This window comes from Haematobia irritans, chromosome 1 (genome assembly GCF_050003625.1).
Source record: "Haematobia irritans isolate KBUSLIRL chromosome 1, ASM5000362v1, whole genome shotgun sequence".
Classification (NCBI taxonomy): domain Eukaryota; kingdom Metazoa; phylum Arthropoda; class Insecta; order Diptera; family Muscidae; genus Haematobia; species Haematobia irritans.
Genome location: NC_134397.1, coordinates 185,806,016 through 185,831,056, shown reverse-complemented (window position 1 = coordinate 185,831,056; position 25,041 = coordinate 185,806,016). Strand labels below are relative to the sequence as shown.

General features: G+C 34.1%; 2 protein-coding genes and 1 long non-coding RNA gene across 3 annotated transcripts in view; 2 read left to right on the top strand and 1 right to left on the bottom strand.

The window, feature by feature from the left end:
- Nucleotides 1-25,041, bottom strand: part of LOC142233587 (uncharacterized) — a 77,010-nt gene that overhangs the window by 28,710 nt on the left and 23,259 nt on the right. The window contains exon 4 of the mRNA XM_075304550.1: nt 2,878-3,310. Coding sequence (XP_075160665.1) covers nt 2,878-3,310 — 433 coding nt within the window. The remainder of the gene's footprint in view (nt 1-2,877; nt 3,311-25,041) is intronic.
- On the top strand, nt 9,995-10,873 carry LOC142222276 (larval cuticle protein A2B-like). Its single transcript, XM_075292315.1, has 2 exons — nt 9,995-10,065; nt 10,239-10,873. Exons 1-2 carry the CDS (start codon nt 10,054-10,056, stop codon nt 10,770-10,772), a joined length of 546 nt encoding a protein of 181 aa, XP_075148430.1. The 5' UTR covers nt 9,995-10,053; the 3' UTR covers nt 10,773-10,873.
- On the top strand, nt 15,141-15,536 carry LOC142222279 (uncharacterized). The gene is made up of 2 exons (XR_012718297.1): nt 15,141-15,217; nt 15,274-15,536. It is a non-coding gene; the product is annotated as an uncharacterized LOC142222279 (long non-coding RNA).

The window sequence follows — 25,041 nt, the reverse complement described above, 5'->3', positions numbered from 1 at the left end:
TTATCCCACCTCAGTAATGCTGGTGAGATTTCTGAGGGTTTCGAAGCTTTTCTAAGTGGTTTCACTGCAATGCGGAACGCCGTTCGGACTCGGGTATAAAAAGGAGGTCCCTTGTTATTGAGCTTAACATGGAATCGAGCAGCACTCAGTGATAAGAGAGAAGTTCACCATTGTTATATCAAAATGGACTGAATAGTCTAAGTGAGCCTCATACATCAAGCTGCCACCTAACCTAACCTAACAGAAATTACATTTTGACAAAATTTCTTAAAGAAATTAAATTTTGACAATATTTCCTAAAGAAATGAATTTTTGATAATTTTTCTTAGAAAACAGAAATATTGACAAAATTTTATATAGAATTGAAATTTAAAAAAAATCCTATAGAAATGAAATTCTGACAAAATTTCCTATGGGAATGAAATTGTGAAAAAATTTCCTAAAGAAATGAAATTTTTACAAAATTTCCGGTGAAATGAAATTTTGGCAAAATTCCTATTGAAATGAAATGCTGACAAAATTTCCTATTGAAATGAAATCTTGACTAAATTTTCCTAGGGGAAATGAAATTTTGACAAAATTTTCAATAGAAATGAAATTTTGATAAAATTTCCTATATAAATTAAATTTTGACAAAATTTTCTAAGGAAATAAAATTTTGACAAAATTTATTATAGAAATAAAATTTTCCAAATTTCTAATAGAAATGAAATTTTTACATAATTTCCCATCGAAATGAAATTTTGACAAAATTTTCTATAGAAACGAAATTTTAACAAAATTTCCTAAGGAATGAAATTCCCACAAAATTTCCTATGGAAATAAATTTTGACAAAATTTTCTACTGAAATGAAATTTTAACAAAATTTTGACAAAATTTCTTATGGAAATAAAATTTGACAAAATTTCCTATGGAAATGAAATTTTACAAAATTTTCTATACAAACGAAATTTTGATAAAATTTCCTATATAAATTAAATTTTGATAAAATTTCCTATGGAAATGAAATTTTGACAAAATTTGTTATAGAAATGAAATTTTGCCAAAATTTCTTATAGAAATGAAATTGTTACATTTTTTTACATAATTTCCTATCGAAATGAAATTATGACAAAATTTTCTATAGAAACGAAATTTTAACAAAATTTCTTAAGGAATGAAATTCCGACATTTTCCTATGGAAATGAAATTTTGACAAAATTATCTATAGAAATGAAATTTTAACAAAGTTTCGTATGGAAATGACAAAATTTCTTATGGAAATGAAATTTTGACAAATTTTCCTATAGAAATGAAATTTTGATAAAATTTCCTAAGGGAATGAAATTGTGACAAAATTCCCGGTGGAAATGAAATTTTGGCAAAATCTCCTATTTAAATTAAATTTTGACAAAATTTTCTATAGAAATGAAATTTTAACAAAATTTCCTATGAAATGATTTTTGAACAAAATTTCCTATGGAAATTAAATTTTGACAAAATTTCCTATGGAAATGAAATTTTGACAAAATTTCCTATGGAATCGAAATTTTATAAAACTTTGAATAGAAATGAAATTTTGATAAAATTTCCTATGGAAATGAAATTTTGACAAAATCTCCTAATGAAATGGAATCTTTACTAAATTTTCTATAGAAATGAAATTTTTACATAATTTTCGGTCTAAATAAAATTTTGACAAAATTTTCTATAGAAACGAAATTCTATGGAAATGAAATTTTTACATTTTTTTACATAATTTCCTATCAAAATGAAATTTTGACAAAATTTTCTATACAAACGAAATTTTAACAAAATTTCCTAAGGAATGAAGTTCCGACAAAATTATTACTATGGAAATGAAATTTTGACAAAATTTTCTATGAAATTAAATTTTAACAAAGTTTCCTATGGAAATCAAATTTTGACAAAATTTCTTATGGAAATGAAATTTGGCAAAATTTCCTATAGAAATTAAATTTTTATAAAATTTCCTATGGGAATGAAATTGTGAAAAAATTCCCGGTGGAAATGAATTTTGGCAAAATCTCCTATTTAAATGAAATTTTGATACAGTCTCCTATGGAAATCAAATTTTGACAAAATTTCTTATGGAAATGAAATTTGACAAAATTTTCTATGGAAATGAAATTTTGACAAAATTTCTTATGGAAATTAAATTTTGACAAAATTTCTGATGGAAATGAAATTTTGACAAAATGGAAACGAAATTTTAACAAAATTTCCTAAGGAATGAATTTCCGACAAAATTTCTTATGGAAACGAAATTTTGACAAAATTTTCTATAGAAATGAAATTTTAACAAAGTCTCCTATGGAAATCAAATTTTGACAAAATTACTTATGGAAATGAAATTTGACAAAATTTCCTATGGAAATGAAATTTTTACAAAATTTTCTATGCAAACAAAATTTTTGATAAAATTTCCTATGGAAATTAAATTTTGACAAAATTTTCTATAGAAACGAATTTTTAACAAAATTTCCTAAGGAATGAAATTCCGACAAAATTATTCCTATGGAAATGAAATTTTGACAAAATTTCCAATGGAAATGAAATTTTGACAAAATTTCCTATATAAATTAAATGTTGATAAAATTTCCTATAGAAATGAAATTTTAACAAAATTACCTATGGAAAAGAAATTTTGACAAAATTTCCTATAGAAATGAAATTATGATAAAATTTGCTATAAAAATGAAATTTTCTTAAACCACACAATAAAAGAAATAAATTTGCATTTATCCTGCAGACTTCTTAAATTTATTGCAATATATACAAACAATTTACAAAACAATCATATAACAATTATATAATATCCAACGAACCATTTAGTATTTTATAATTTCATCAATGATGACGGAAAGGAGCAGCACCTGAGTAGTGATCGTAGCTGTTAATCGCACGAGCAGGAGCAGTCAAATGTGATTTTACAAGAATAGGTGAAGTATGAAATATCTTCGATAAGGGTTCACGATGGACTACAGCATTAAAACCGTGTATAGAATCAGCTGTATATTTTACCGTGCGTTTATAACCATCAGCATCTATAAGAGAATATTCTCCACGAACTACATCTCCATCACGTTCCTCGTATTGGCTCTTCGAATCTCCCGTATGTTGATCATCAACACTGTAGGAGAATTTATACTGGGGATGAGGATCATATTCATGTAGAGATTTTGTGTGGCCATGATGGGGAGGAAGGCTATGGTAGATTTGATGTTGAGTTTCAGGATGTTGATTAAAATGAGGATTTCCAATAAATCCTGCATTACTAACGGCCACTAAAGCCAAAATAGCAAAATACTGAAATGAAAAAAGTTAATTTAAATAAACAAAAATTCAATTTAATTTTTTTTTTTTTTCAAATACCTTAAAAGCCATTGAATATTCCAAAGTGTTCCGTATTAGAATTTTATTCTTAACACTTGTATTAACAAATTAAAAGTGATAAATTTAAATACTAATTAGCCAGCTTATATAGTGATTAACAATATTTTTAAATCACAGCTGGAGTTGGCAAAGATGGCAGAAATTATCCCCAAAAAATGTTTGCTCTAATTTAATTAATCTATTTTTTGTTTGTATAAATATAGCAAACAAAAATATATGTGTAATTGTTTTATGTGTTATAATAAACAATATAGCAACAACCATTGACTTGGTAATTAATTTTGTTTATTATATCACAGAAGACTTATAATTTTAGCTTCAAATGAATCATATCTAAGGAATGATGACGATTATATCTAGTGTAGTAAGTGTTTATTGTACAGTTAAAGCAGGCACTTGATGTTTGTAAATGAAATACCATAAATGTTACTAATTGCACACCAGGGGTCTCATACCTCTAGCAGGTGCATATCGTTTTGTTTTAATTGATTATTCTGTTCCAGCAAAACTGGGTAAGAGGAAAAAAACTTCACAAGAGGAATTTGCGAGGGACGCAAATTCCAAATTTATTTAGTTAGTAAGTTAAAAAAAGGATTGCGTTTTCTTTTTTTTGATCATGTCGGCTGACCATCGTTGCCAGAATTGTTTCACCAAAAACCGCTAGATTTGCCCAAAAAAAGCTAAAAAATAGCTAGAAAAAAAGTTAATTTTTTTTTGTATCAAAAGTTACATTTTTGATTGAAATTTAGCAAACTTAAAGGCTTATTTCACTTAAAATGCATATAATTTTAATTGTATTGATTTTAATTCTACTTCTGTGAGACTATGTTATTTTAAGGACATGAACTCTTTGGCCTCACGACAATATTTTTTCAGCGTACAAAGCAATTCACATCTACTATTTTAATTTAGTAATATCATAATAAATTTAGAATATTATCTATATATAAAATTCAATCTTTGTTTATTTGTTTGTTTGTTTCTATGTTCCGAGTTGGTTCCGAAACGGCTGAACCGATTTACTTGAAACTTTCAGAGATCGTAGGGGGCATTCATGTGGTGAAAATAGGGCACCTCATTTTTTGACACCTGGTCGCGGAGGGGGGCCTCACCTTTGTCAGACGTTTTGAAAATTGGACCAAAGTTGACCGATTTGCTTGAAATTTTCATTGAAGTTTGGGGTTGGCATCTAGACAAAGATCCGCTACTTTATATTTCAATATTTGATGGCGATGGGGGACATCCCCTTTGTTTGACTTTTTTTAAAGTACAGTGAAAAAACTAAAATTCATGCGGTGAAGTTATGGAATTAATATTGGGTACCTGATGATTTCATATGTGAACGGGGAGGGGGACAAGGGGGCTTGCCCTACTTTTTGAAACTTGGAACAAAATTATGCGATTTGTTTCAAATTTTCATTGAATGTTGGGGTTGGCATCTAGACAAAAATCCGCTACATTATTTTTCGATATTTTATCGGGGAGGGGGACCACCCGACTTTTTTTTAAAGTACAGTGAAAACAAAACTAAACTCCTCCGACTGAAATTTTACGGAAAAAATGAGTGAGGTTATGAAATTTATATCAGGTTCCTGATTTTTTAATAAAAATAAAAGGGCATAGGGAGACATTCGCTTCTCTTAAGTACATACAGAGAAACAATTAAACTTTACCGAGTTACTTGAAATTTACAGTGGACAGGGGAGAGGTTACGATATTAATAGTTGATATCTGATTTTGTGATATTTGGACGGAAGAGAGGCCACCCCTTTAGGCTTAAAATTTGCTTGACATTTTCTGGGACGTTTACAAAAGATACGCTACATCACTTTTCGATATTTGGTCAAGGAGGAGGTCCTCCTCTAAAACTGCAAAAAAAATTCTTAAGTTTTCTTGAAATTTACAAAGGCAGTGGGGGAAGGTTATGAACGAAGAGGCAACTTTCCTTGCCCCACATTTGAGGGAAAGTTTCAAGAATTTTCAGGGAAGGTTAGGGGTGCTATTCACTATGGTGTTTGTCGATATTGTATCGGGGAAAGTGACGTCCCTTTAAAACAATAGAGCAAAATTTAAACATATCCGATCTACTTGAAATTTACAGTGAACGTGGGGCGTGGTGATTCAATTTATACATGATTTTTAAATAAGTGTATGATTTTTCGATATCTGGTTTGGGGAAGGGGAAAATTGAAATAAACGTTGTCGATTTACTTCGATAGAATTTATAGGGACCATTGGGTAGTTGTGAAATTAATATAGGGTACGTGATAGTCCGATATCAGGTCGGAGTGGAGCGAATGTGGGTTCCCTTTATTCCGTTTTTTCTTAAATTGAAAGTAGAGGGTTGTCCGTAAATGGGAACTCGGCACATAATTTTATGATTTTTGCACAGACTTCTGCCAGACTTCTTTTTAGTAAAGAACTTAAATTTACATGAAATTGGCAGCCAACGTAGAGGGTGCATCATTTTCCAACATTTTAGCAAATGTTAATGTGGTAAAATTTTGTACTAGTATTGCTTTTTCCGATTTATTGGATGGGAAACAGAAATTCTTTGTATGTTATTATAATATAGTGCTTAAATTAACAAGAAATATAGAAGATTGTCCAACTACTTGCATACAGAACATTATTTAAAAAATTTGAATACAGAACATTATCTTCGGAAGGCGCAGTGAAGCGGGCCGGGTTACGCTAGTTTATTATATATTTTCATATCTCCTACTAGCGACAATTTTCAGGGCGTACAAATATTCCTTAAATTGTAAATGTGTCGAATATTAAACGTTACAAGGATTTTAGCTTGCACCCTTAAGGGAAATTTACTACGTTTATAGAACATTTTGTTAAAATTTAACTACTCTAGAAAATTTTATCAAAATTTTTACTCCTAAGAAAATTTGCTCAAATTTTTATATCTCTAGATATTTTCTCAACATTTTATATCTCTAGAAATTTTTGTCAAAATTTAATTTCTACAGAAAATTTTGTTAAAATTTTATTTCTATGGAAAATGTTGTCAAAATTTTATTTCTATAGAAAATTTTGTCAAAATTTTATTTCTATAGAAAATTTTGTGAAAATTTTATTTCTATAGACAATTTTGTCAAAATTTTATTCCTATAGAAAATTTTGTTTCTATAGAAAATTTTGTCAAAAATTTATTTCTAAAGAAAATTTTGTCAAAATTTTATTTCTATAGAAAATTTTGTCAACATTTTATTTATATATAAAATTTTGTCAAAATTTTTTTCTATAGAAAGTTTTGTCAAAATTTTATTTTTATAGAAAATTATGTCAAAATTTTATTTCTATAGAAAATTTTGTCAAAATTTTATTTCTATAGAAAATTTTGTCAAAATTTTATTTCTATAGCAAATTTTGTCAAAATTTTATTTCTATAGAAACTTTCTTAAAATTTGTTTTCTCTAGAAATTTTTGTCAAAATTTTATTTCTATAGAAAATTTTGTCAAAATTTTATTTCTATAGAAACTTTCTTAAAATTTGTTTTCTCTAGAAATTTTTGTCAAAATTTTATTTCTATAGCAAATTTTGTCAAAATTTTATTTCTATAGAAACTTTCTTAAAATTGTATTTCTATAGAAATTTCGGTATAACATGTTTGCCATTCCGTCTGTAACAAATCAAAATATCGACTTTCGACTATATAAAGTACGGTATATACTTTTGATCAGGGTGAATTTCTAAGACGATCTGATGATGGCCGTCTGTCCGTTGTAATCTCGCTACAGCCTACAATAATGGAGTTATTTTCCTGAAATTTGGCATAGACTCATTTTTGTTTGCAAGAAGGCTACAGCCGACAATAATGGAGCTATTTTCTTGAGATTTGGCATAGATTCAATTTTGTTTGCAAGTAGGTCCGTTTTCTCAAATTTTTATTTCTCTAGAAATTTCCTCAAAATTTTATTTCTCTAGAAATTTCCTCAAAATTTTATTTCTCTAGAAATTTTTGTCAAAATTTTATTTCTATAGAAAATTTTGTCAAAATTTTAATTCTATAAAAACTTTTGCCAAAATTTTATTTCTATAGAAAATGTTGTCAAAATTTTATTTCTATAGAAATTTTGTTAAAATTTTATTTCTATAGAAAAATTTGCCAAATTTTATTTCTATAGAAAATTTTGTCACAATTTTATTTCTATCGAAAATTTTGTCAAAATTGTATTTCTATAGAAAATTCGGTATAGAATGTTTGCCATTCCGTCTGTAACAAATCAAAATATCGACATTCGACTATATAAAGTACGGTATATATTTTTGATCAGGGTGCATTTTTAAGACGATCTGATGATGACCGTCTGTCCGTTGTAATCTCGCTACAGCCTATTTTCCAGAAATTTGGCATAGACTCAGTTTTGTTTGCAAGAAGGCTACAGCCGACAATAATGGAGCTATTTTCTTGAGATTTGGCATAGATTCAATTTTGTTTGCAAGTTTTCTCAAATTTTTATTTCTATAGAAATTTCCTCAAAATTTTATTTCTCTAGAAATTTTTGTCAAAGCTTTATTTATGTAGACAAATTTGTCAAAATTTTATTTATGTAGACAAATTTTGTTAAAATTTTATGTCTATAGAAAATTTTGTCAAAATTTTATTTCTCTAAAAATTTTTGTCAAAATTTTATTTCTATAGATAATTTTGCCAAAATTTTATTTCTATAGAAAATTTTATCAAAATTTTATTTCTATAAAAATTTTGTCAAAATTTTATTTCTATAGAAAATTTTGTCAAAACTTTATTTATGTAGACAAATTTTGTCAAAATTTTATTTCTATAGAAAATTTTGTCAAAATTTTATTTATGTAGACAAATTTCGTCAAAATTTTATTTCTATAGAAAATTTTGTCAAAATTTTATTTCTATAGAAAATTTTGTCAAAATTTTGTCAAAATTTTATTTCTATAGAAAATTTTGTCAAAATTTTATTTCTATAGAAAATTTTGTTAAAATTTTATTTCTATAGAAAATTTTGTCAAAATTTTGTCAAAATTTTATTTCTATAGAAAATTTTGTCAAAATTTTATTTCTATAGAAAATTTTGTTAAAATTTTATTTCTATAGAAAATTTTGTCAAAATTTTATTTCTATAGAAAATTTTGTCAAAATTTTATTTCTCTAAAAATTTTTGTCAAAATTTTATTTCTATAGATAATTTTGTCAAAATTTTATTTCTATAGATAATTTTGTCAAAATTTTATTTCTATAGAAAATTTTGTCAAAATTTTATTTCTCTAACAATTTTTGTCAAAAATTTATTTCTATAGAAAATTTTGTCAAAATTTTATTTATGTAGACAAATTTCGTCGAAATTTTAGTTCTATAGAAAATTTTGTTAAAATTTTATTTCTATAGAAAATTTTGTTAAAATTTTATTTCTATAGAAATTTTTGTTAAAATTTTATTTTTATAGAAAATTTTGTCAAAATTTTATTTCTATAGAAAATTTTGTCAAAATTTTATTTCTATAGAAAGTTTTGTCAAAATTTTATTTCTATAGAAAATTTTGTCAAGATTTTATTTCTATAGAAAATTTTGTTAAAATTTTATTTCTATAGAAAATTTTGTTAAAATTTTATTTCTATAGATAATTTTGTCAAAATTTTATTTCTATAGAAAGTTTTGTCAAAATTTTATTTCTATAGAAAACTTTATCAAAATTTTATTTCTATAAAAATTTTGTCAAAATTTTATTTCTATGGAAAATGTTGTCAAAATTTTATTTCTATAGAAAATTTTGTCAAAATATTATTTCTGGGGAAAATGTTGTCTAAATTGTATATCTATAGAAAATTTTGTCGAAATTTTATTTCTATAGAAAATGTTGTCAAAATTTTATTTCTATTGAAAATTTTGTAAAAATTGTATTTCTATAGAAAATATTGTCAAAATTTTCTTTCTATAGAAAATTTTGTCAAAATTTTCTTTCTATAGAAAATTTTGTCAAAATTTTATTTCTATAGAAAATTTTGTCAAAATTTTATTTCTATGGAAAATGTTGTCAAAATTTTATTTCTATGGAAAATGTTGTCAAAATGTTATTTCTATGGAAAATGTTGTCAAAATTGTATATCTATAGTAAATTTTGTCAAAATTTTATTTCTATGAGAATTTTTTCAACATTTTATTTCTATAGAAAATTGGAGAACCTCTGTGAGTATGAGTCGCAAAATAAAAATTTTTACAGCCTGACTACATTTTGACTTTAAATATACAAAGTAGAAAATACAATAAAAATATTCAATATGGCAGAATCCACATTCATTTGGATCATTCGATAACTCGAAATCTCACGGGGTTATCGGTAATTCAAATTTAACACTGAATTACGCACTGGTAGCGGTAATGGCAGGTGATAAACCATGGCAAGAATCTACGTCAAAGCAATTCATTCATACAATTGGAGTAGCCGTTTTTTGTTTTTCTTCACACATTGTCACCTGAGATTAGAGATACACATCGAATTTCGTATGAGACAGACATAAATGCAGATATCAGGTTGACACTTTTAATTTGTCTTTGTCGTATAAAAGCTGTTGACGGAACTCAAGTCTTATCACAATTAATTGGTCATTCAGTTCAGTTACATTTAAGCCACTTTCCAGTGTCACTTCCATATTAACGCTAAACGAAATGGCTTTCAAGGTAGGTGAACTCGACCTCGCACTTTATTTAGAGCAACCAATCAAGTAGCTCCCCAATCAGCCAGTCAAGCATAAACGATTGTCTGTGAAAGGATTAATAAATCTTTGGGGATAACACGTAGCTTTAACAGAGGTGACAAGACACTTATGATCGTCGTTCTTTTGTTTTTGCAGTTTGTCACTCTCTTTGCCTTAATCGCTGCTGCCAGCGCTGGCCTCATCCCTGCAGCACAAGTCTATCATCATGCTGCTCCCGCTGCTGTGGTCAAGACTGTAGCTCCCGTCCATGTTACTGCTCAACCTGTGTATGCTAAGGCTGCTGAAGAATACGATCCTCATCCTCAATACAAATTCGGTTATGGTGTTCAAGATGCCATCTCTGGTGACTCAAAGAGCCAAGTTGAGGAGCGTGATGGTGATGTTGTTCGTGGTGAATACTCCTTGATCGATGCTGATGGTTACAAACGTACCGTACAATATACTGCTGATCCCATCAATGGTTTCAATGCTGTAGTCCATCGTGAACCTTTGGTAGCTAAGACTGTTGTCAAGACCGTTGCTCCTGTTGCCCATTATGCCGCCCCAGCTGCTGTGGTTAAGACAGTCGCTCCTGCTTATACCACCTATTCTGCTCCTGCCGTAGTTAAATCGGTGGCTCCAGCCTACACTACCTATGCTAGTCCAGCCACTTATGTTGCCCATCATTAAGGAAGTTGCCAAATTCGTTAGATTTTTGACACAACTATGAATCATTATCACAGATATGCTGTAGCCTTGTTATTGTTGTTCTAATAAATTATTTAATTTAATTGTTGTAGAGTTTTTACATTGTTGGCGGCATAACAAGTTTGCCATTCCGTTTTCGACTAAGCAATGGCGATTTAACAAGGAAAATGTTGGTATTTTGACCATTTTTGTCGAAATCAGAAAAACATATATATGGGAGCTACATCTAAATCTGAACCGATGTCAACCAAATTTGGCACGCATAGCTATAATGCTAATTCTACTCCCTGTGCAAAATTTCAACTAAATCGGAGTTAAAAATTGGCCTCTGTGGTCATATGAGTGTAAATCGGGCGAAAGCTATATATGGGAGCTATATCTAAATCTGAACCGATGTCAACCAAATTTGGCACGCATAGTTACAATGCTAATTTTACTCCTTATGCAAAATTTCAACTACATCGGAGCAAAAAATTGGCCTCTGTGGGCAAATGAGTGTAAATCGGGCGAAAGCTATGTATGGAAGCTATATCTAAATCTGAACCGATTTGGCTGACATTCTGCAAGTTTTTCGAGGCTCATAAAATATTCGGATGTACGGAATTTGAGGAAGATCGGTTGATATACACGCCAATTATGACCAGATCGGTGAAAAATATATATGGCAGCTATATCTAAATCTGAACCGATCTTTTCCAAAATCAATAGGGATCGTCTTTGAGCCGAAATAGGACCCTATACCAAATTTTAGGACAATCGGACTAAAACTCCGAGCTGTACTTTTCACACAAAAATCTGTTAACAGACAGACAGACGGACAGACTGACAGACAGACAGACGGACATCGCTAAATCGACTCAGAATTTAATTCTAAGCCGATCCGTATACTAAAAGGTTGGTCTATGATTACTCCTTCTTGGCGTTACATACAAATGCACAAACTTATTATACACTGAAAAAAAGAGCATACTCGGTTCCAAAGATTTTGTCTTTACTTTAAAAAATTTGGTATTGATTCCGAGCCAAAGAAGTGGAGAATACAAGTAAGGATACTTTTAAGACGCAATTCTCTTTTAAATTTAGGTTTTGTGTACTTGCTTCTAGGAAGCAAATTTTAATTTTTCGCTTTCTCAGCTTTTTTTCTTGATATGCTATCAAAGTCCTTTAAAAACGAGTTAACGGCAACTTTATTTTCCAAATTAGGACTCGACTTCCAGTAGAAATTATGCTATGTTTGAAGTAAAAAACTTCTTTAAAATAAAGTTTTGAAAAACATGTCCTATATTTGAACGATTTTTTGCTTTGTAGTCAAGATGCAAAAATGCAACAAATTTAAAGACAATTTCATTAAATTTAAAGAATTTTTCTGAATTATTAAAGTCAAGTTGACCTTAGCCTATACATTTTTTCTTTCATGTTAAGATACCCATTTTTAAGTCAAATCACTTAATTATAAGGACAATACGATTTCATTGAAAAGTTTGTCGACTTTTGGACAAGGAAAATAACTTTATTTTAGAGAAATGCGTCTTCTATGCTAAGCAAAATTTGTATTCGTATTTTAAAGACATGAAATCTTTGACCTCACGACAATATTTTTTTCAGTGTACCCTGTACCACAGTAGTGGTGAAGGGTATAAATATGGGAAACATTTAAATCTGAAGCAATTTTAAGGAAACTTCGCAAAAGTTTATTTATGATTTATCGCTCGATATATATGTATTAGAAGTTTAGGAAAACTAGAGTCATTTTTACAACTTTTCGACTAAGCAGTGGCGATTTAACAAGAAAAATGTTGGTATTTTGACCATTTTTGTCGAAATCAGAAAAACATATATATGGGAGCTATATCTAAATCTGAACCGATTTCAATCAAATTTGGTACACACGACTATATTACTAATTGTACTCCTAGTGCAAAATTTCACATTGGGCCAAAACTCTGGCTTCTGGGGCCATATAAGTCCATATCTGGCGAAAAGTATATATGGAAGCTATATCTAATCTGAACCGATTTCAATCAAATTTGGCACACTTGACTATACGACTAAGTGTTATGTTTGTACAAAATTTCAAGCAAATCGTTATAAAACTCTGGCTGCTGGGTCCATATTAGTGCATATCGGGCGAAAGATATATATGGGAGCTATATCTAAATCTGAATCGAGTTCTTCCAAATACAATAGGGTTCTATTCTGACCCAAATTAGGAACATGTGCCAAATTTGAAGGCGATTGGACTTAAATTTCGACCTAAACTTTGATCACAAAAATGTGTTAACAGACAGACGGACATGGTTATATCGACTCAGGGACCCACCCTGAGCATTATTGTCAAAGACACCATGTGTCTATCTCGTCTCCTTCTGGGTGTTACAAACATATGCACTAACCTATAATACCCTGTTCCACAGTGTGGCGCAGGGTATATCAAGTGCGTCTCCTTAAGTTCTAAAAGGATTGAATACTTCTTAGTACGAATGAATTAAAATATTTTTCGCCGCTAAGTGTTATTATACCCACCACCATAGAATGGTGATGGGGGTATAATAAGTTTGTCATTCCGTTTGTAACACATCGAAATATCGATTTCCGAATATATAAAGTATATATATTCTTGATCATGGAGAAATTCTAAGACGATATAACGATGTCCGTCTGTCTGTTGTAATCACGCTACAGTCTTCAATAATGAAGCAATCGTGCTGAATTTTTGCACAAACTCGTATTTTGTCTGCAGGCAGGTCAAGTTCGAAGATGGGCTATATCGGTGCAGGTTTTGATATAGTCCCCATATAAACCGACCTCCCGATTTGGGGTCTTGGGCTTATAGAACTCGTAGTTTTAATCCAATTTGCCTGAAATTTGAAATCTAGAAGTATTTTATGACCATAAAGAGGTTTGCCAAAAATGGTGAGAATCGGTCCATATTTTGGTATAGCCCCCATATAGACCGATCTTCCGATTTTACTTCTTGGTCTTATAGAAACCGCAGTTTTTACTTCAGAACCGTAAAGAGGTGTGCCAAAAATGGTGAGCATCGGTCCATGTTTTGGTATGGTCCCCATATAAACCGACCTCCCGATTTGGGGTCTTGGGCTTATAGAAACCGTAGTTTTTATCCAATTTGCCTGAAATTGAAAATTTAGAGGTACTTGAGGACCATCAAAAGGTGTGCCGAAAATGGTCCGTATCGTTCCATGTTTTGGTATAGCCCCCCATATAGACCATTCTCCTGATTTTACATCTTGGGATTATAGAATCCGTAGTTTATATACAGTTTGTCTGAAATTGGAAATTTATAGATATTTTAGGACCATAAAGAGGTGTGCCAAAAATGGTGAGTATCGGTCCATGTTTTGGTATAGCCCCCATATAGACCGATATCCTGATTTTACTTCTTGGGCTTCTAGAAACCGAAGTTTTTTTCCAATTTGCCTGAAATTGGAAATCTAGAGGTATTTTCGGGCTATAAAAAGGTGTGCCGAAAACGGTGAGTATCGGTCCATATTTTAGTATAGCCCCCATAATAACGATCTCCCGATTTAACTCCTTGGGTTTCTAGAAACCGTAGTTTTTATCCGATTTACCTGAAATTGTAAATATTCTGCTATTTTAGGCTCACAAAAACGTGTGTCGGATTAAGTTTTTATCGGTCCATTTGGTAAAGCCTCCATATAGACCGATTTCACTTCTTGAGGGTATAGAAGGCGCACTGATCATGAAAATTGCTTGAAACTGAATGCAAAATTTCCAAATTTTACTTCTACAGATTTAAGATTTCGAATCAAGACGTTATTTTATAATTTTCTTGCACACTTACAAGAGATCTTAATGATTCCTATAAAACTCAAACAAAAATGGTTCTTATAAATCCAGAATATGATATAGTCCTCTTTAAATTTATCTTCGGGAAGTGTCCTCAAGTCTTCAAGCCCTCCTGAAATTTCAAAGGAAACCCTAATGTTTGGTTCATGGTGGTGGGTATGTAAGATTCGGCCCGGCCGAACTTACTGCTGTATATACTTGTTCGTATGTATGATAGGCTTTCTATAATAAAGGAAGTCAGAATTATCATTATACCCTGCGCCACACTGTGGAACAGGGTATTATAATTTTATAAGAAACTTTACTAAATTTGAGGAAACATTAAATTGTTTCACATCCTGTAAAAGAATTAACGTTCATCACACAAAGTATATCATAAAATACTATTTCCTTGAATATATCGCAATCGAACGACATAAAAAATTCCCCTTCAAATTAAATTCTGTTAATTGCTCGAAAAACGTCAAATAGGCAAACAAAAAACATCAACACAGTTATCGTCACACCTCCAACACGGTATAATAAAGATTTATGAATTATTTTCCCAATCATTTGTCAATACAAGTAAAAACAAACAAACAAACCAAAAAAGCTGAGAGGTAAACGTAAATTCTAATCATATTTAATCGACACGTGAGCTAAAATCTTATTGTAGGTGTTCTATGCTCTGCAATTCATTGCGGACGTATTAACCAGCATAATCACCACTGGAGCAGGATTTATCACAATTGAGCCAAAAGAAATCAAATTAAAAACCCAAACTGGTAATGTCTCGCATACAATGATTGGCAAAAATTCCAAAAATGACCATTATTTATTATGATTCGACAAGTTCGATAACAGCATTTGGACCAGTTAGAATCATAGCTGTGAGTAAAGAACAAAAGCCCAAAATAAAATAACAAATCAAATTTGTAATATTTGTGAATTTGTTATTGTTCTATTATATTTCGTTATTTGTGTGTGTGTTTTTTTTTTTTTCAAGAAAAATTAATTGTTTGGGAAGTTCTAATCTGACAATAGACTGATTTGTTTGATATGTCTCCGCCATTTATTATGTAACTATGGAATTATGGAAGTATTTCGAATAACATTAAAAAAGGCAAAGAATACGATTTTTTATAGAGAAGCTTTTTTATGCGATCTACTCTGTTGCAATGGTAACATAAACGTATCCTCCTTGCATAAGAGGTTGGCTGATAAGTCCCTGGTCTAACAACGAAAAACACATTTTTTTTTGTCAAAATTCGTTCTTATTATTCAACATAGTTCCCTTCAAGAGCGATACAACGATTATAACGACCCTCCAATTTTTTGATACCATTTTGGTAGGACTCCTTCGGTTTTGCCTCAAAATAGGCCTCAGTTTCGGCGATCACCTCTTCATTGCAGCCAATTTTTTCCCCTGCGAGCATCCTTTTGAGGTCTGAAAACAAGAAAAAGTCGCTGGGGGCCAGATCTGGAGAATACGGTGGGTGGGGAAGCAATTCGAAGCCCAATTCATGAATTTTTGCCATCGTTCTCAATGACTTGTTGCACGGTACGTTGTCTTGGTGGAACAACACATTTTTATACCCACCACCATAGAATGGTGTCGGGGGTATAATAAGTTTGTCATTCCGTTTGTAACACATCGAAATATCGATTTCCGACTTTATGAAATATATATATTCTTGATCAGGGAGAAATTCAAAGACGTTATAACGATGTCCGTCTGTCTGTCTGTCTGTAATCACGCTACAGTCTTCAATAATGAAGCAATCGTGCTGAAATTTTGCACAGACTCGTCTTTTGTCTGCAGGCAGGTCAAGTTCGAAGATGGGCTATATCGGTCCAGGTTTTGATATAGTCCCCATATAAACCGACCTCCCGATTTAGGGTCTTGGGCTTATAGAAATCGAAGTTTTTATCCAATTTGCCTGAAATTTGAAATCTAGAGGACTTTTATGACCATAAAGAGGTGTGCCAAAAATGGTGAGTATCGGTTCATGTTTTGGTATAGCCCCCATATAGACCGATCTCCCGCTTTTACTTCTTGGGCTTATAGAAACCGCAGTTTTTATTCAATTTACTTGAAATTTGAAATCTAGAGGTCTTTTATGACCATAAAGAGGTGTGCTAAAAATTGTGAGTATCGGTCCATATTTTGGTATAGGCCCCATATAGACCGATCTCCCGATTTTACTTCTTGGACTTATACAAACCGCAGTTTTTATTCAATTTACCTGAAATGGGAAATCTAGAGGTATTGTAGGACCACAAATACGTGTGCCAAAAATTGTGAGTATCGGTCCATGTTTTCGTATGGTCCCCATATAAAACGACCTCCCGATTTGGGGTCTTGGGCTTATATAAACCGTAGTTTTAACCCCATTTGTCTGAAATTAGAAATCTAGAGATATTTTAGGACCATAAAGAGGTGTGCCGAAAATGGTGAGTATCGGTCCATATTTTGGTATAGCCCCCATATAGACCGATTTCCCGATTTTACTTCTTGGGCTTCTAGAATCCGAAGTTTTTATCCAATTTGCCTGAAATTTGAAATCTACATGTATTTTATGACCATAAAGAGGTGTGCCGAAAATGGTGAGTATCGGTCCATATTTTGGTATAGCCCCCATATAGACCGATCTCCCGATTTTACTTCTTGGGCTTCTAGAATCCGAAGTTTTTATCCAATTTGCCTGAAATTGGAAATCTAGAGGTATTGTAGGACCACAAAAAGGTATGCCGAAAACGGTGAGTATCGGTCCATATTTTAGTATAGCCCCCATAAGAACGATCTCCCGATTTAACTCCTTGGGTTTCTAGAAACCGTAGTTTTTATCTGATTTGCCTGAAATTGTAAATATTCTGCTATTTTAGGCTCACAAAAACGTGTATCGGATTAAGTTTTTATCGGTGCATTTGGTAATGCCTCCACATAGACCGACTTCACTTCTTGAGGGTGTAGAAGGCGCACTGATCATGCCAATTGCTTGAAACTCAATGGAAAATTTCCAGATTTCACCTCTACAGATTTAAGATTTCAAATCAAGACGTTATTTTATAATTTTCTTGCACACTTACAAGAGATGTTAATGATTCCTCTAAAACTCAAACAAAAATGGTTCTTATAAATCCAGAATCTGATATAGTCCTCATAGGTGAAATCTTTAAATTTATCTTCGGGAAGTGTTCACAAGTCCTCAAGCCCTCCTGAAATTTCGAAGGAAACCCTAATATTTGGTTCATGGTGGTGGGTATTTAAGGTTCGGCCTGGCCGAACTTACTGCTGTATATACTTGTTCTTCTTCATATATCACTATCGCCGTCGAACGGAACGGACGTGTTTTTTTAATAGCGGATAAAATCATTGTAATAAGTACCTACTACGAATTTCAAGTGTGGTGGGATATTAGGCCACCATGCAGAGAAATTCAAAGACATCCACTGGGTTGCTAACTTCAGGGCCCAGTGGACGGGTATCGACTGGAGTTATAAATTTGGGCAATGACCAAGAGTTAGGCCCAATTAGTCGACCTGTAGACGGGTCGACAGGTGGCGACAATTTGACAAGTCGGACCTTTTCCAAGGTAACGGCATCAAAAGGAGGTAATCCCTCACGAAAGAGATTCAAAGAACGCAGAAATGCTTTGTTTATCCTAACGAAATTAGGATCAGTCGACCCAAGCACGTTGTCGGCTAAACAAAGCGATTCCTTAAAATGGGCTCAAGGAATTCTTGAGGCTGGAAAAAGGGAACGATCACCGGATGAGCTGCCATCCTCCAAAAGGGATCAACGATCGTTTGCCTCAGTTGCTAAAGACAGCCTTGTGATGGCTATCATAAATAAAGGAGCATTGGACGGTATGGTTCCAAAGCAAAAATGGGGGGAAATTGAGAATGCTTTGTCTGGCGTCTACTCACAGGTGCTGGAAAAGTTTCCCGGCCCAGAACCTCGACACCAAGAGGCTGGTTGGTATCAAGGACGATTTAAGCTAGTCGCATTTGAGGACCAGAGGTCTATAGAATGTTTTAAAGCTGCTCTGATACTAATTGGTGAAGTTTGGGAAGGAGCTGCTCTAGAGTTAGTCGAGAAGAAAGACATACCGGCTAGACCAAGAGCACATGCGTGGATACCTGCAAACCCTCCTGACCCTGAATCTATTTTAAATAGACTGAAACAATGCAATCCAGATCTTCCAACAGCTGATTGGAAGGTTGGCCGTTTGGATGAAGTGGATGGGCCAAGACGGCATGCAGTGTTTATATTGAACACTCAGTCTTTGCCACATCTAGCAAAGTCTCAGGGCCGTGTATGTTATGGCTTTCATTATATCCAAATGAAGGTGTATAAAAACGATCAGCTAAAGGATTCAGAAATGGACAAGCCTCTGTCTGAATCAGAAGTAAGCGGATCCTCTTGCGAAGTCGAGGGGGATACCAAGACATTTGAAGACATGGATAGATACCGTATGCGTGAGGAGGCTTCTACTGCCTCAGAACTCACCAAAGTTGAACCTATGGTTATTGCGAGAGTCACCGATATCTCTGAAGAGGACATTCTTGATGACTCGATTGAAGCGGCTGATGTGACGGTTGTTGAAAATCTCGATGGTCCTACGGATCCTCCAGATAAATCTTCATCATTGTAAGGCTGCATGTGCTGCCTTAAAAGTTCTCCTGATGAAAGGGGACATAGATATAGTTCTTATTCAAGAACCATATGTTTATAAAAACAAAATATGTGAATTAAGTACTCCGGGGTTCAAACTATTGCAGTATACTGGTAATGGTGTAAATCGAGCCTGTATAATTGCTAAAAACGAGCCCAACTTGTTTCTGCTTCCTTCAATGTGCAATACAGACACTGTCGTTGCAAGTTTAGAAATAGCCAAATGCAAATATTGGGTATCTTCGGTCTACATGGGACATGACAGGGAGATGCCTCCATATGCCGTTAAGACCTTAGTGGAGGAGTCACTGAAAACAAAGACGAAACTCATTATGGGATGCGATGCGAATGCGCATCATAGTATTTGGGGAAGCAGTGATACTAATGCAAGGGGAGAGTCGCTAATAGAGTTTATTTTGCGTACTAATCTGGTAGTTTGCAACAAGGGAGATGTCCCAACCTTTGTCACTAAAAACAGGCAAGAGGTTTTGGACATCACCTTGGCCTCGCAAGAACTGAATGAAATGATATCTGAGTGGCATGTTTTAAGTGAACACAGCTTCTCAGATCATCGCTACATCAGTTTCAAATTTGATGTTCATATCACCAAGACCATATTTTCGCCAAATGTTAGGAAAGCTGACTGGAATAGGTATAGGGAATCGTTCAATATGATGATACCGGAAATAACAGAGACAAATATGAGAAATGTGCAAGATATCGAACACGCAGTGGAGCGGATTACTAAGGCCTTCAATATCTCACTGAAGGCTGCATGCCCTAGAGGAAAGCCAAGGGGGAGACATCGACCACCATGGTGGTCTACGGAATTAAGTAATATGAGGAAATCCTGCAGGAAGCTCTTTAACAAGGCAAAGTCCACCAGAGCCCCTGAGGACTGGGACGCTTACAAGAAGAATCTGAGAGGATACAAGCGAGAACTGAGAAAGGCTCAGCATAACTCTTGGAATGCTTACTGCAGCAGTATTGAGAATACGTCCGAGGCTTCCAGACTACGGAAGGTTCTAGCATCCACCAACTCCGCTCCAGGTTTCATTAAAACATCGGAGGGCAATTGGACAACGTCCAGTGAGGAGACGCTGGAGGTACTATTGGACACACATTTTCCTGGAAATCAGACGGTTGAACCATGTACTGGCGGTGCCACAGTTGCTCAGCGGTCGTTTCCTGTCGAGGAAATTGTATCGGAAACTAGAATAAGATGGGCGCTAAATAGCTTTGGACCATTCAAATCCCCTGGACCTGATGGAATTACTCCGGCGGAGTTACAAGCTGTAACTGACAAAATTATCCCCTGGTTGTCGGTGATATATAAAGGATGTATCAACTTATCATATATCCCAGGAAAGTGGAGGGAAACAAAGGTCGTTTTCATACCTAAACCGGGAAAAGCCTCTCACTCGAGGGCGAAGGATTTCCGACCAATCAGCTTATCCTCATTCCTACTTAAGACTCTGGAGAGGATGATAGATATTTATCTTAGAACTAGCATCAATTCAAGTTTGTTCTCGAAACGACAGCATGCATACTCGAAGGGCAGGTCTACTGAGACCGCACTACATGAACTAGTCAGCTTTATTGAAAGCTCACTATCTGTCAAAGAATACACAATAGTGGCGTTTCAAGACATCGAAGGGGCGTTCAATAATGTCCATCCGAGCTCGATATTAAATGGACTGACAACTCTGAATGTTGATCCATGTATACTCAGGCTGTTAGACGAACTGCTAATGAAGAGACGTATTTCAGCCACACTAGGACAAGCAAACATACAAAAGTATGTGAACAGAGGCACTCCCCAAGTAGGAGTTCTATCACCTCTTCTTTGGAATGTTGCTATAAATAGCCTTCTGGTTACTCTAGAAAAAGAAAGGATAAAAGTGGTGGCATACGCAGATGATGTAGCTCTGGCAGTCAGGGGAAAATTCCCATCCACAATCAGAGATATTATTCAGAAGGCCCTCCGGATGACTGAACAATGGGCGAAAGACAATGGTCTTGGGGTAAATCCTGCAAAGACAGAATTAGTCATGTACTGCAAAGATCGCAAAACTCCCACGGTTAGACCTATTTCCTTAGGGGGTATTGAAATTCCCTTTGGTGATTGTGCAAAATACCTTGGCGTTATTTTGGACAGGAAGCTGAACTTTAAGCTTAATATTGAAGAAAGGGCGAGGAAGGCAACTGTAGCTTTGTACTCGTGCAAAAAGGCAATAGGAAAAAAGTGGGGACTAAAACCAAAAATTGTGCATTGGCTATACACGGCAGTGGTTAGACCTATAATACTATATGGTGTTGTAGTCTGGTGGCCGGCACTTCAGAAACCGACTGGTTTAGATAAAGTTCAGCGTATGGCGTGTTTGTGTATTTCAGGCGCATTCAGCAAGACAGGAACAAATTCCCTTAATGTCATGATGCATCTATTGCCTTTAGACATTTTGGCCAAACAGTCAGCTGCAACAACGGCTGTGCGGTTGCGCGAACTATCGCTGTGGTCGGAAAATGGTTACGGTCACAGTTCTGTCCTCAAAATAATGTCAGATGTGCCTAACGTAGTGGATTACACTTTGGCGAGTCCACTTTTCGACAAAAAGTTTGAGACTCTAATCCCCAACAGTGAGGCGTGGTGCACACAGACCCCGGGGAATAAAGAATATATAGATTTCTACACTGATGGCTCCAAATTGGATGGACGGGTGGGTTTCGGAGTGTATTCTAGTGATCTGGAACTTCAAATAGCGAAAAGATTACCTAATCACTGTAGTGTTTTTCAGGCTGAAATATTAGCAATAAGAGAGGTGGCGAATTGGCTGAGAAGTAATGTTCCAAAAAATGTGGGCATTAATATATACTCAGACAGTCAACCTGCAATAAAATCCTTGGACTCTGTGTTCCTCAACTCGAAAACGGCCATCGATTGCCGCAAATCTCTCAATGAGATGGCTGAGCAGTACAATATTCACCTAATATGGGTGCCTGGCCATAGGAACATACCGGGGAACTGCGAAGCGGATGAGTTGGCAAGGCTAGGGACTACCTTACATATTCCAGGGGAACTAGAATTTGTTGGTATGCCCCTAGCTACCTGCAAGCTCATGCTGCGTGAGAAGGCTGTTATGATGGCAAATGTTCGATGGGAGAATTGCAAGAGTTGTAACGACACCAAGCAAATATGGCCCCATTTCAACTTAAACCGCACACTAGATATGCTAATGTTCTCGAGACGTCAGGTATCACTCCTGATATCTGCTATAACGGGTCGCTGCCTTATAGGAGATTTTGCAAAAACTATTGGCGCGAAGTATAATGACTATTGTATGAGCTGTCATGATGCGGAGGAAAAAGAATCAATTAAACACCTCTTGTGTGAGTGTCCTGCATTTTGTGTAAAGCGCAAGCAACTTTTAGGAGCATATAGCTTCAAATTACTGGCGGATCTGGAAAACATTAACTTAAGCAGTCTGCTAATATTTTTGGAACAATCTGGTTGGTTCAACAAAGAAAAATAATCAAGAAGGTTCAGCGGTTAAAACTAGAAGTGCCCATATGTAATAGGTACTTTTAGTTAATGTGGTATCACAATGGACTGAATAGTCTAAGTGAGCCTGAATCTTAATCGGGCTGCCACTTTAACCTAACCTAACCTAACCTTCATATGGGGCCGTTTTGCCGCGATTTCGACCTTCAAACGTTCCAATAACGCTATATAATAGTCACTGTTGATGGCTTTTCCCTTCTCAAGATAATCGATAAAAACTATTCCATGCGCATCCCAAAAAACAGAGGCCATTACTTTGCCAGCGGACTTTTGAGTCTTTCACCGCCTCGGAGACGGTTCACCGGTCGTTGTCCACTCAGCCGACTGTCGATTGGACTCAGGAGTATAGTGATGGAGCCATGTTTCATCCATTGTCACATATCGACGGAAAAACTCGGGTGTATTAATAGTTAACAGCTGCAAACACCGCTCAGAATCATCAACACGTTGTTGTTTTTGGTCAAATGTGAGCTCGCGCGGCACCCATTTTGCACAGAGCTTCCGCATATCCAAATATTAATGAATGATATGACCAATCGATCAACTTCATTTTACGGTCATTCAAAATCATTTTGTGGATTTTTTTTTTTGATGTTTTCGTTGGTAACCACCTCTTTCGGTCGTCCACTGCGTTCACCGTCCTCCGTGCTCTTTTCACCACGCTTGAATTTTGCATACCAATCAATTATTGTTGATTTCCCTGGGGCAGAGTCCGGAAACTCATTATCAAGCCAAGTTTTTGCTTCCACCGTATTTTTTCCCTTCAGAAAACAGTATTTTATCAAAACACGAAATTCCTTTTTTCCATTTTTTTTTTTCACAATAACAAAAGTTGCTTCACAAAAGACGCTCTATCTCACAAACTAATTGACTTACAGACGTCAAATTTTGACACGAATCATTTGAAAGTTGGTACTATATAAAAATAATATCCATTTGATACTAGCGACGCCATCTATGTGTCAGACCGGGGACTTATCAGCCAACATGTTACAATGGCTCATGGATTCTATCCTAATTTCAGCTGAACACCAAAAATATGATCTGCGTTGGCTTATCTCCTTTGGGGATGCTGGGGACATATCTGTTATATCTCAAGAAGAGGTACTTCATTTGTCATTGGGGCTAAATCCAAAAAGTCTCCCTGAATATACACTAGCGTAATAAGAACTATACTTACACAGACGAAAAAGACTGTTTTTCATATGTTTGGGTGTAAAATGTATATGTTTGGAACTCAAATTGTTTAACATAATATTTTGAAGTGCAAGCATATAATGTTCGTAAACTAGCATAACATGTTTGCGACATATATGTTAATATGTTAAAACATATTATGGTTGGGACATAAAATGTTTGTAAATATAGTATGCTTAGATGTAAACATATATTAATTTAGCAATAGCCTATATACATATATGTGTTTAGAAAGAGAGACCTAGAGAGTATGCTGCAAGTAAAATAATGGAAGTAACCCATTGGCGCCTTAAAAATATATCTACACAAGGAAAATTTCATTAAAATTTTTTTCTACCAGTGTATGCCCTAAGGTGAAACATAATATGTGGACCAATCCTGAAAATATATACATATGCTTGAAGCAAAATGTGTTTGGGGTATATGTTACAGAATCGATTTTTTTGAGGGTGTACGTACCCATCGGTAGTATGATGGACTTCGATGGAGAATAAATGTTACTTAAGAACCCTGCAACTGGTCCAATGGATATATGACTTGGTATAAGCGGGCCTATAAGGACCATATAGAAACGACTCTAAACGCCCTACCTATATCAAATCAAAAGTTAGGCAGCCATGACGGCGTTGAGGCTCAAAATGATGGAAGACACGGGTAATTTAGAAATTCTACATGATCGTATACTTGACGAAACACTAGCGAAAGAGTGCAAAATTCTGATACCGAAGAAGCAACAATGATCTAACGGCACCTTTAAAGAGCCCTCTTATGGGTAACAGTTGTTGAACAGGGAACATGAGGCATTGGGGGTATACATAGTAGACTCTGACAGCGTGAATCCGAGCTATCACGGAATGTGCCAAATGTATCAGCGCCAACCCAAGGCTGCTTTGTGCAAATATTCTCACCGATAGCAAGATGGTTGTAAGAGCTACAACATCAATTAAAGTTAAATAGTTTTGAAATGCAATATAGAAACCCTGAAACGGCTCCAACGGACATGTTTGTCT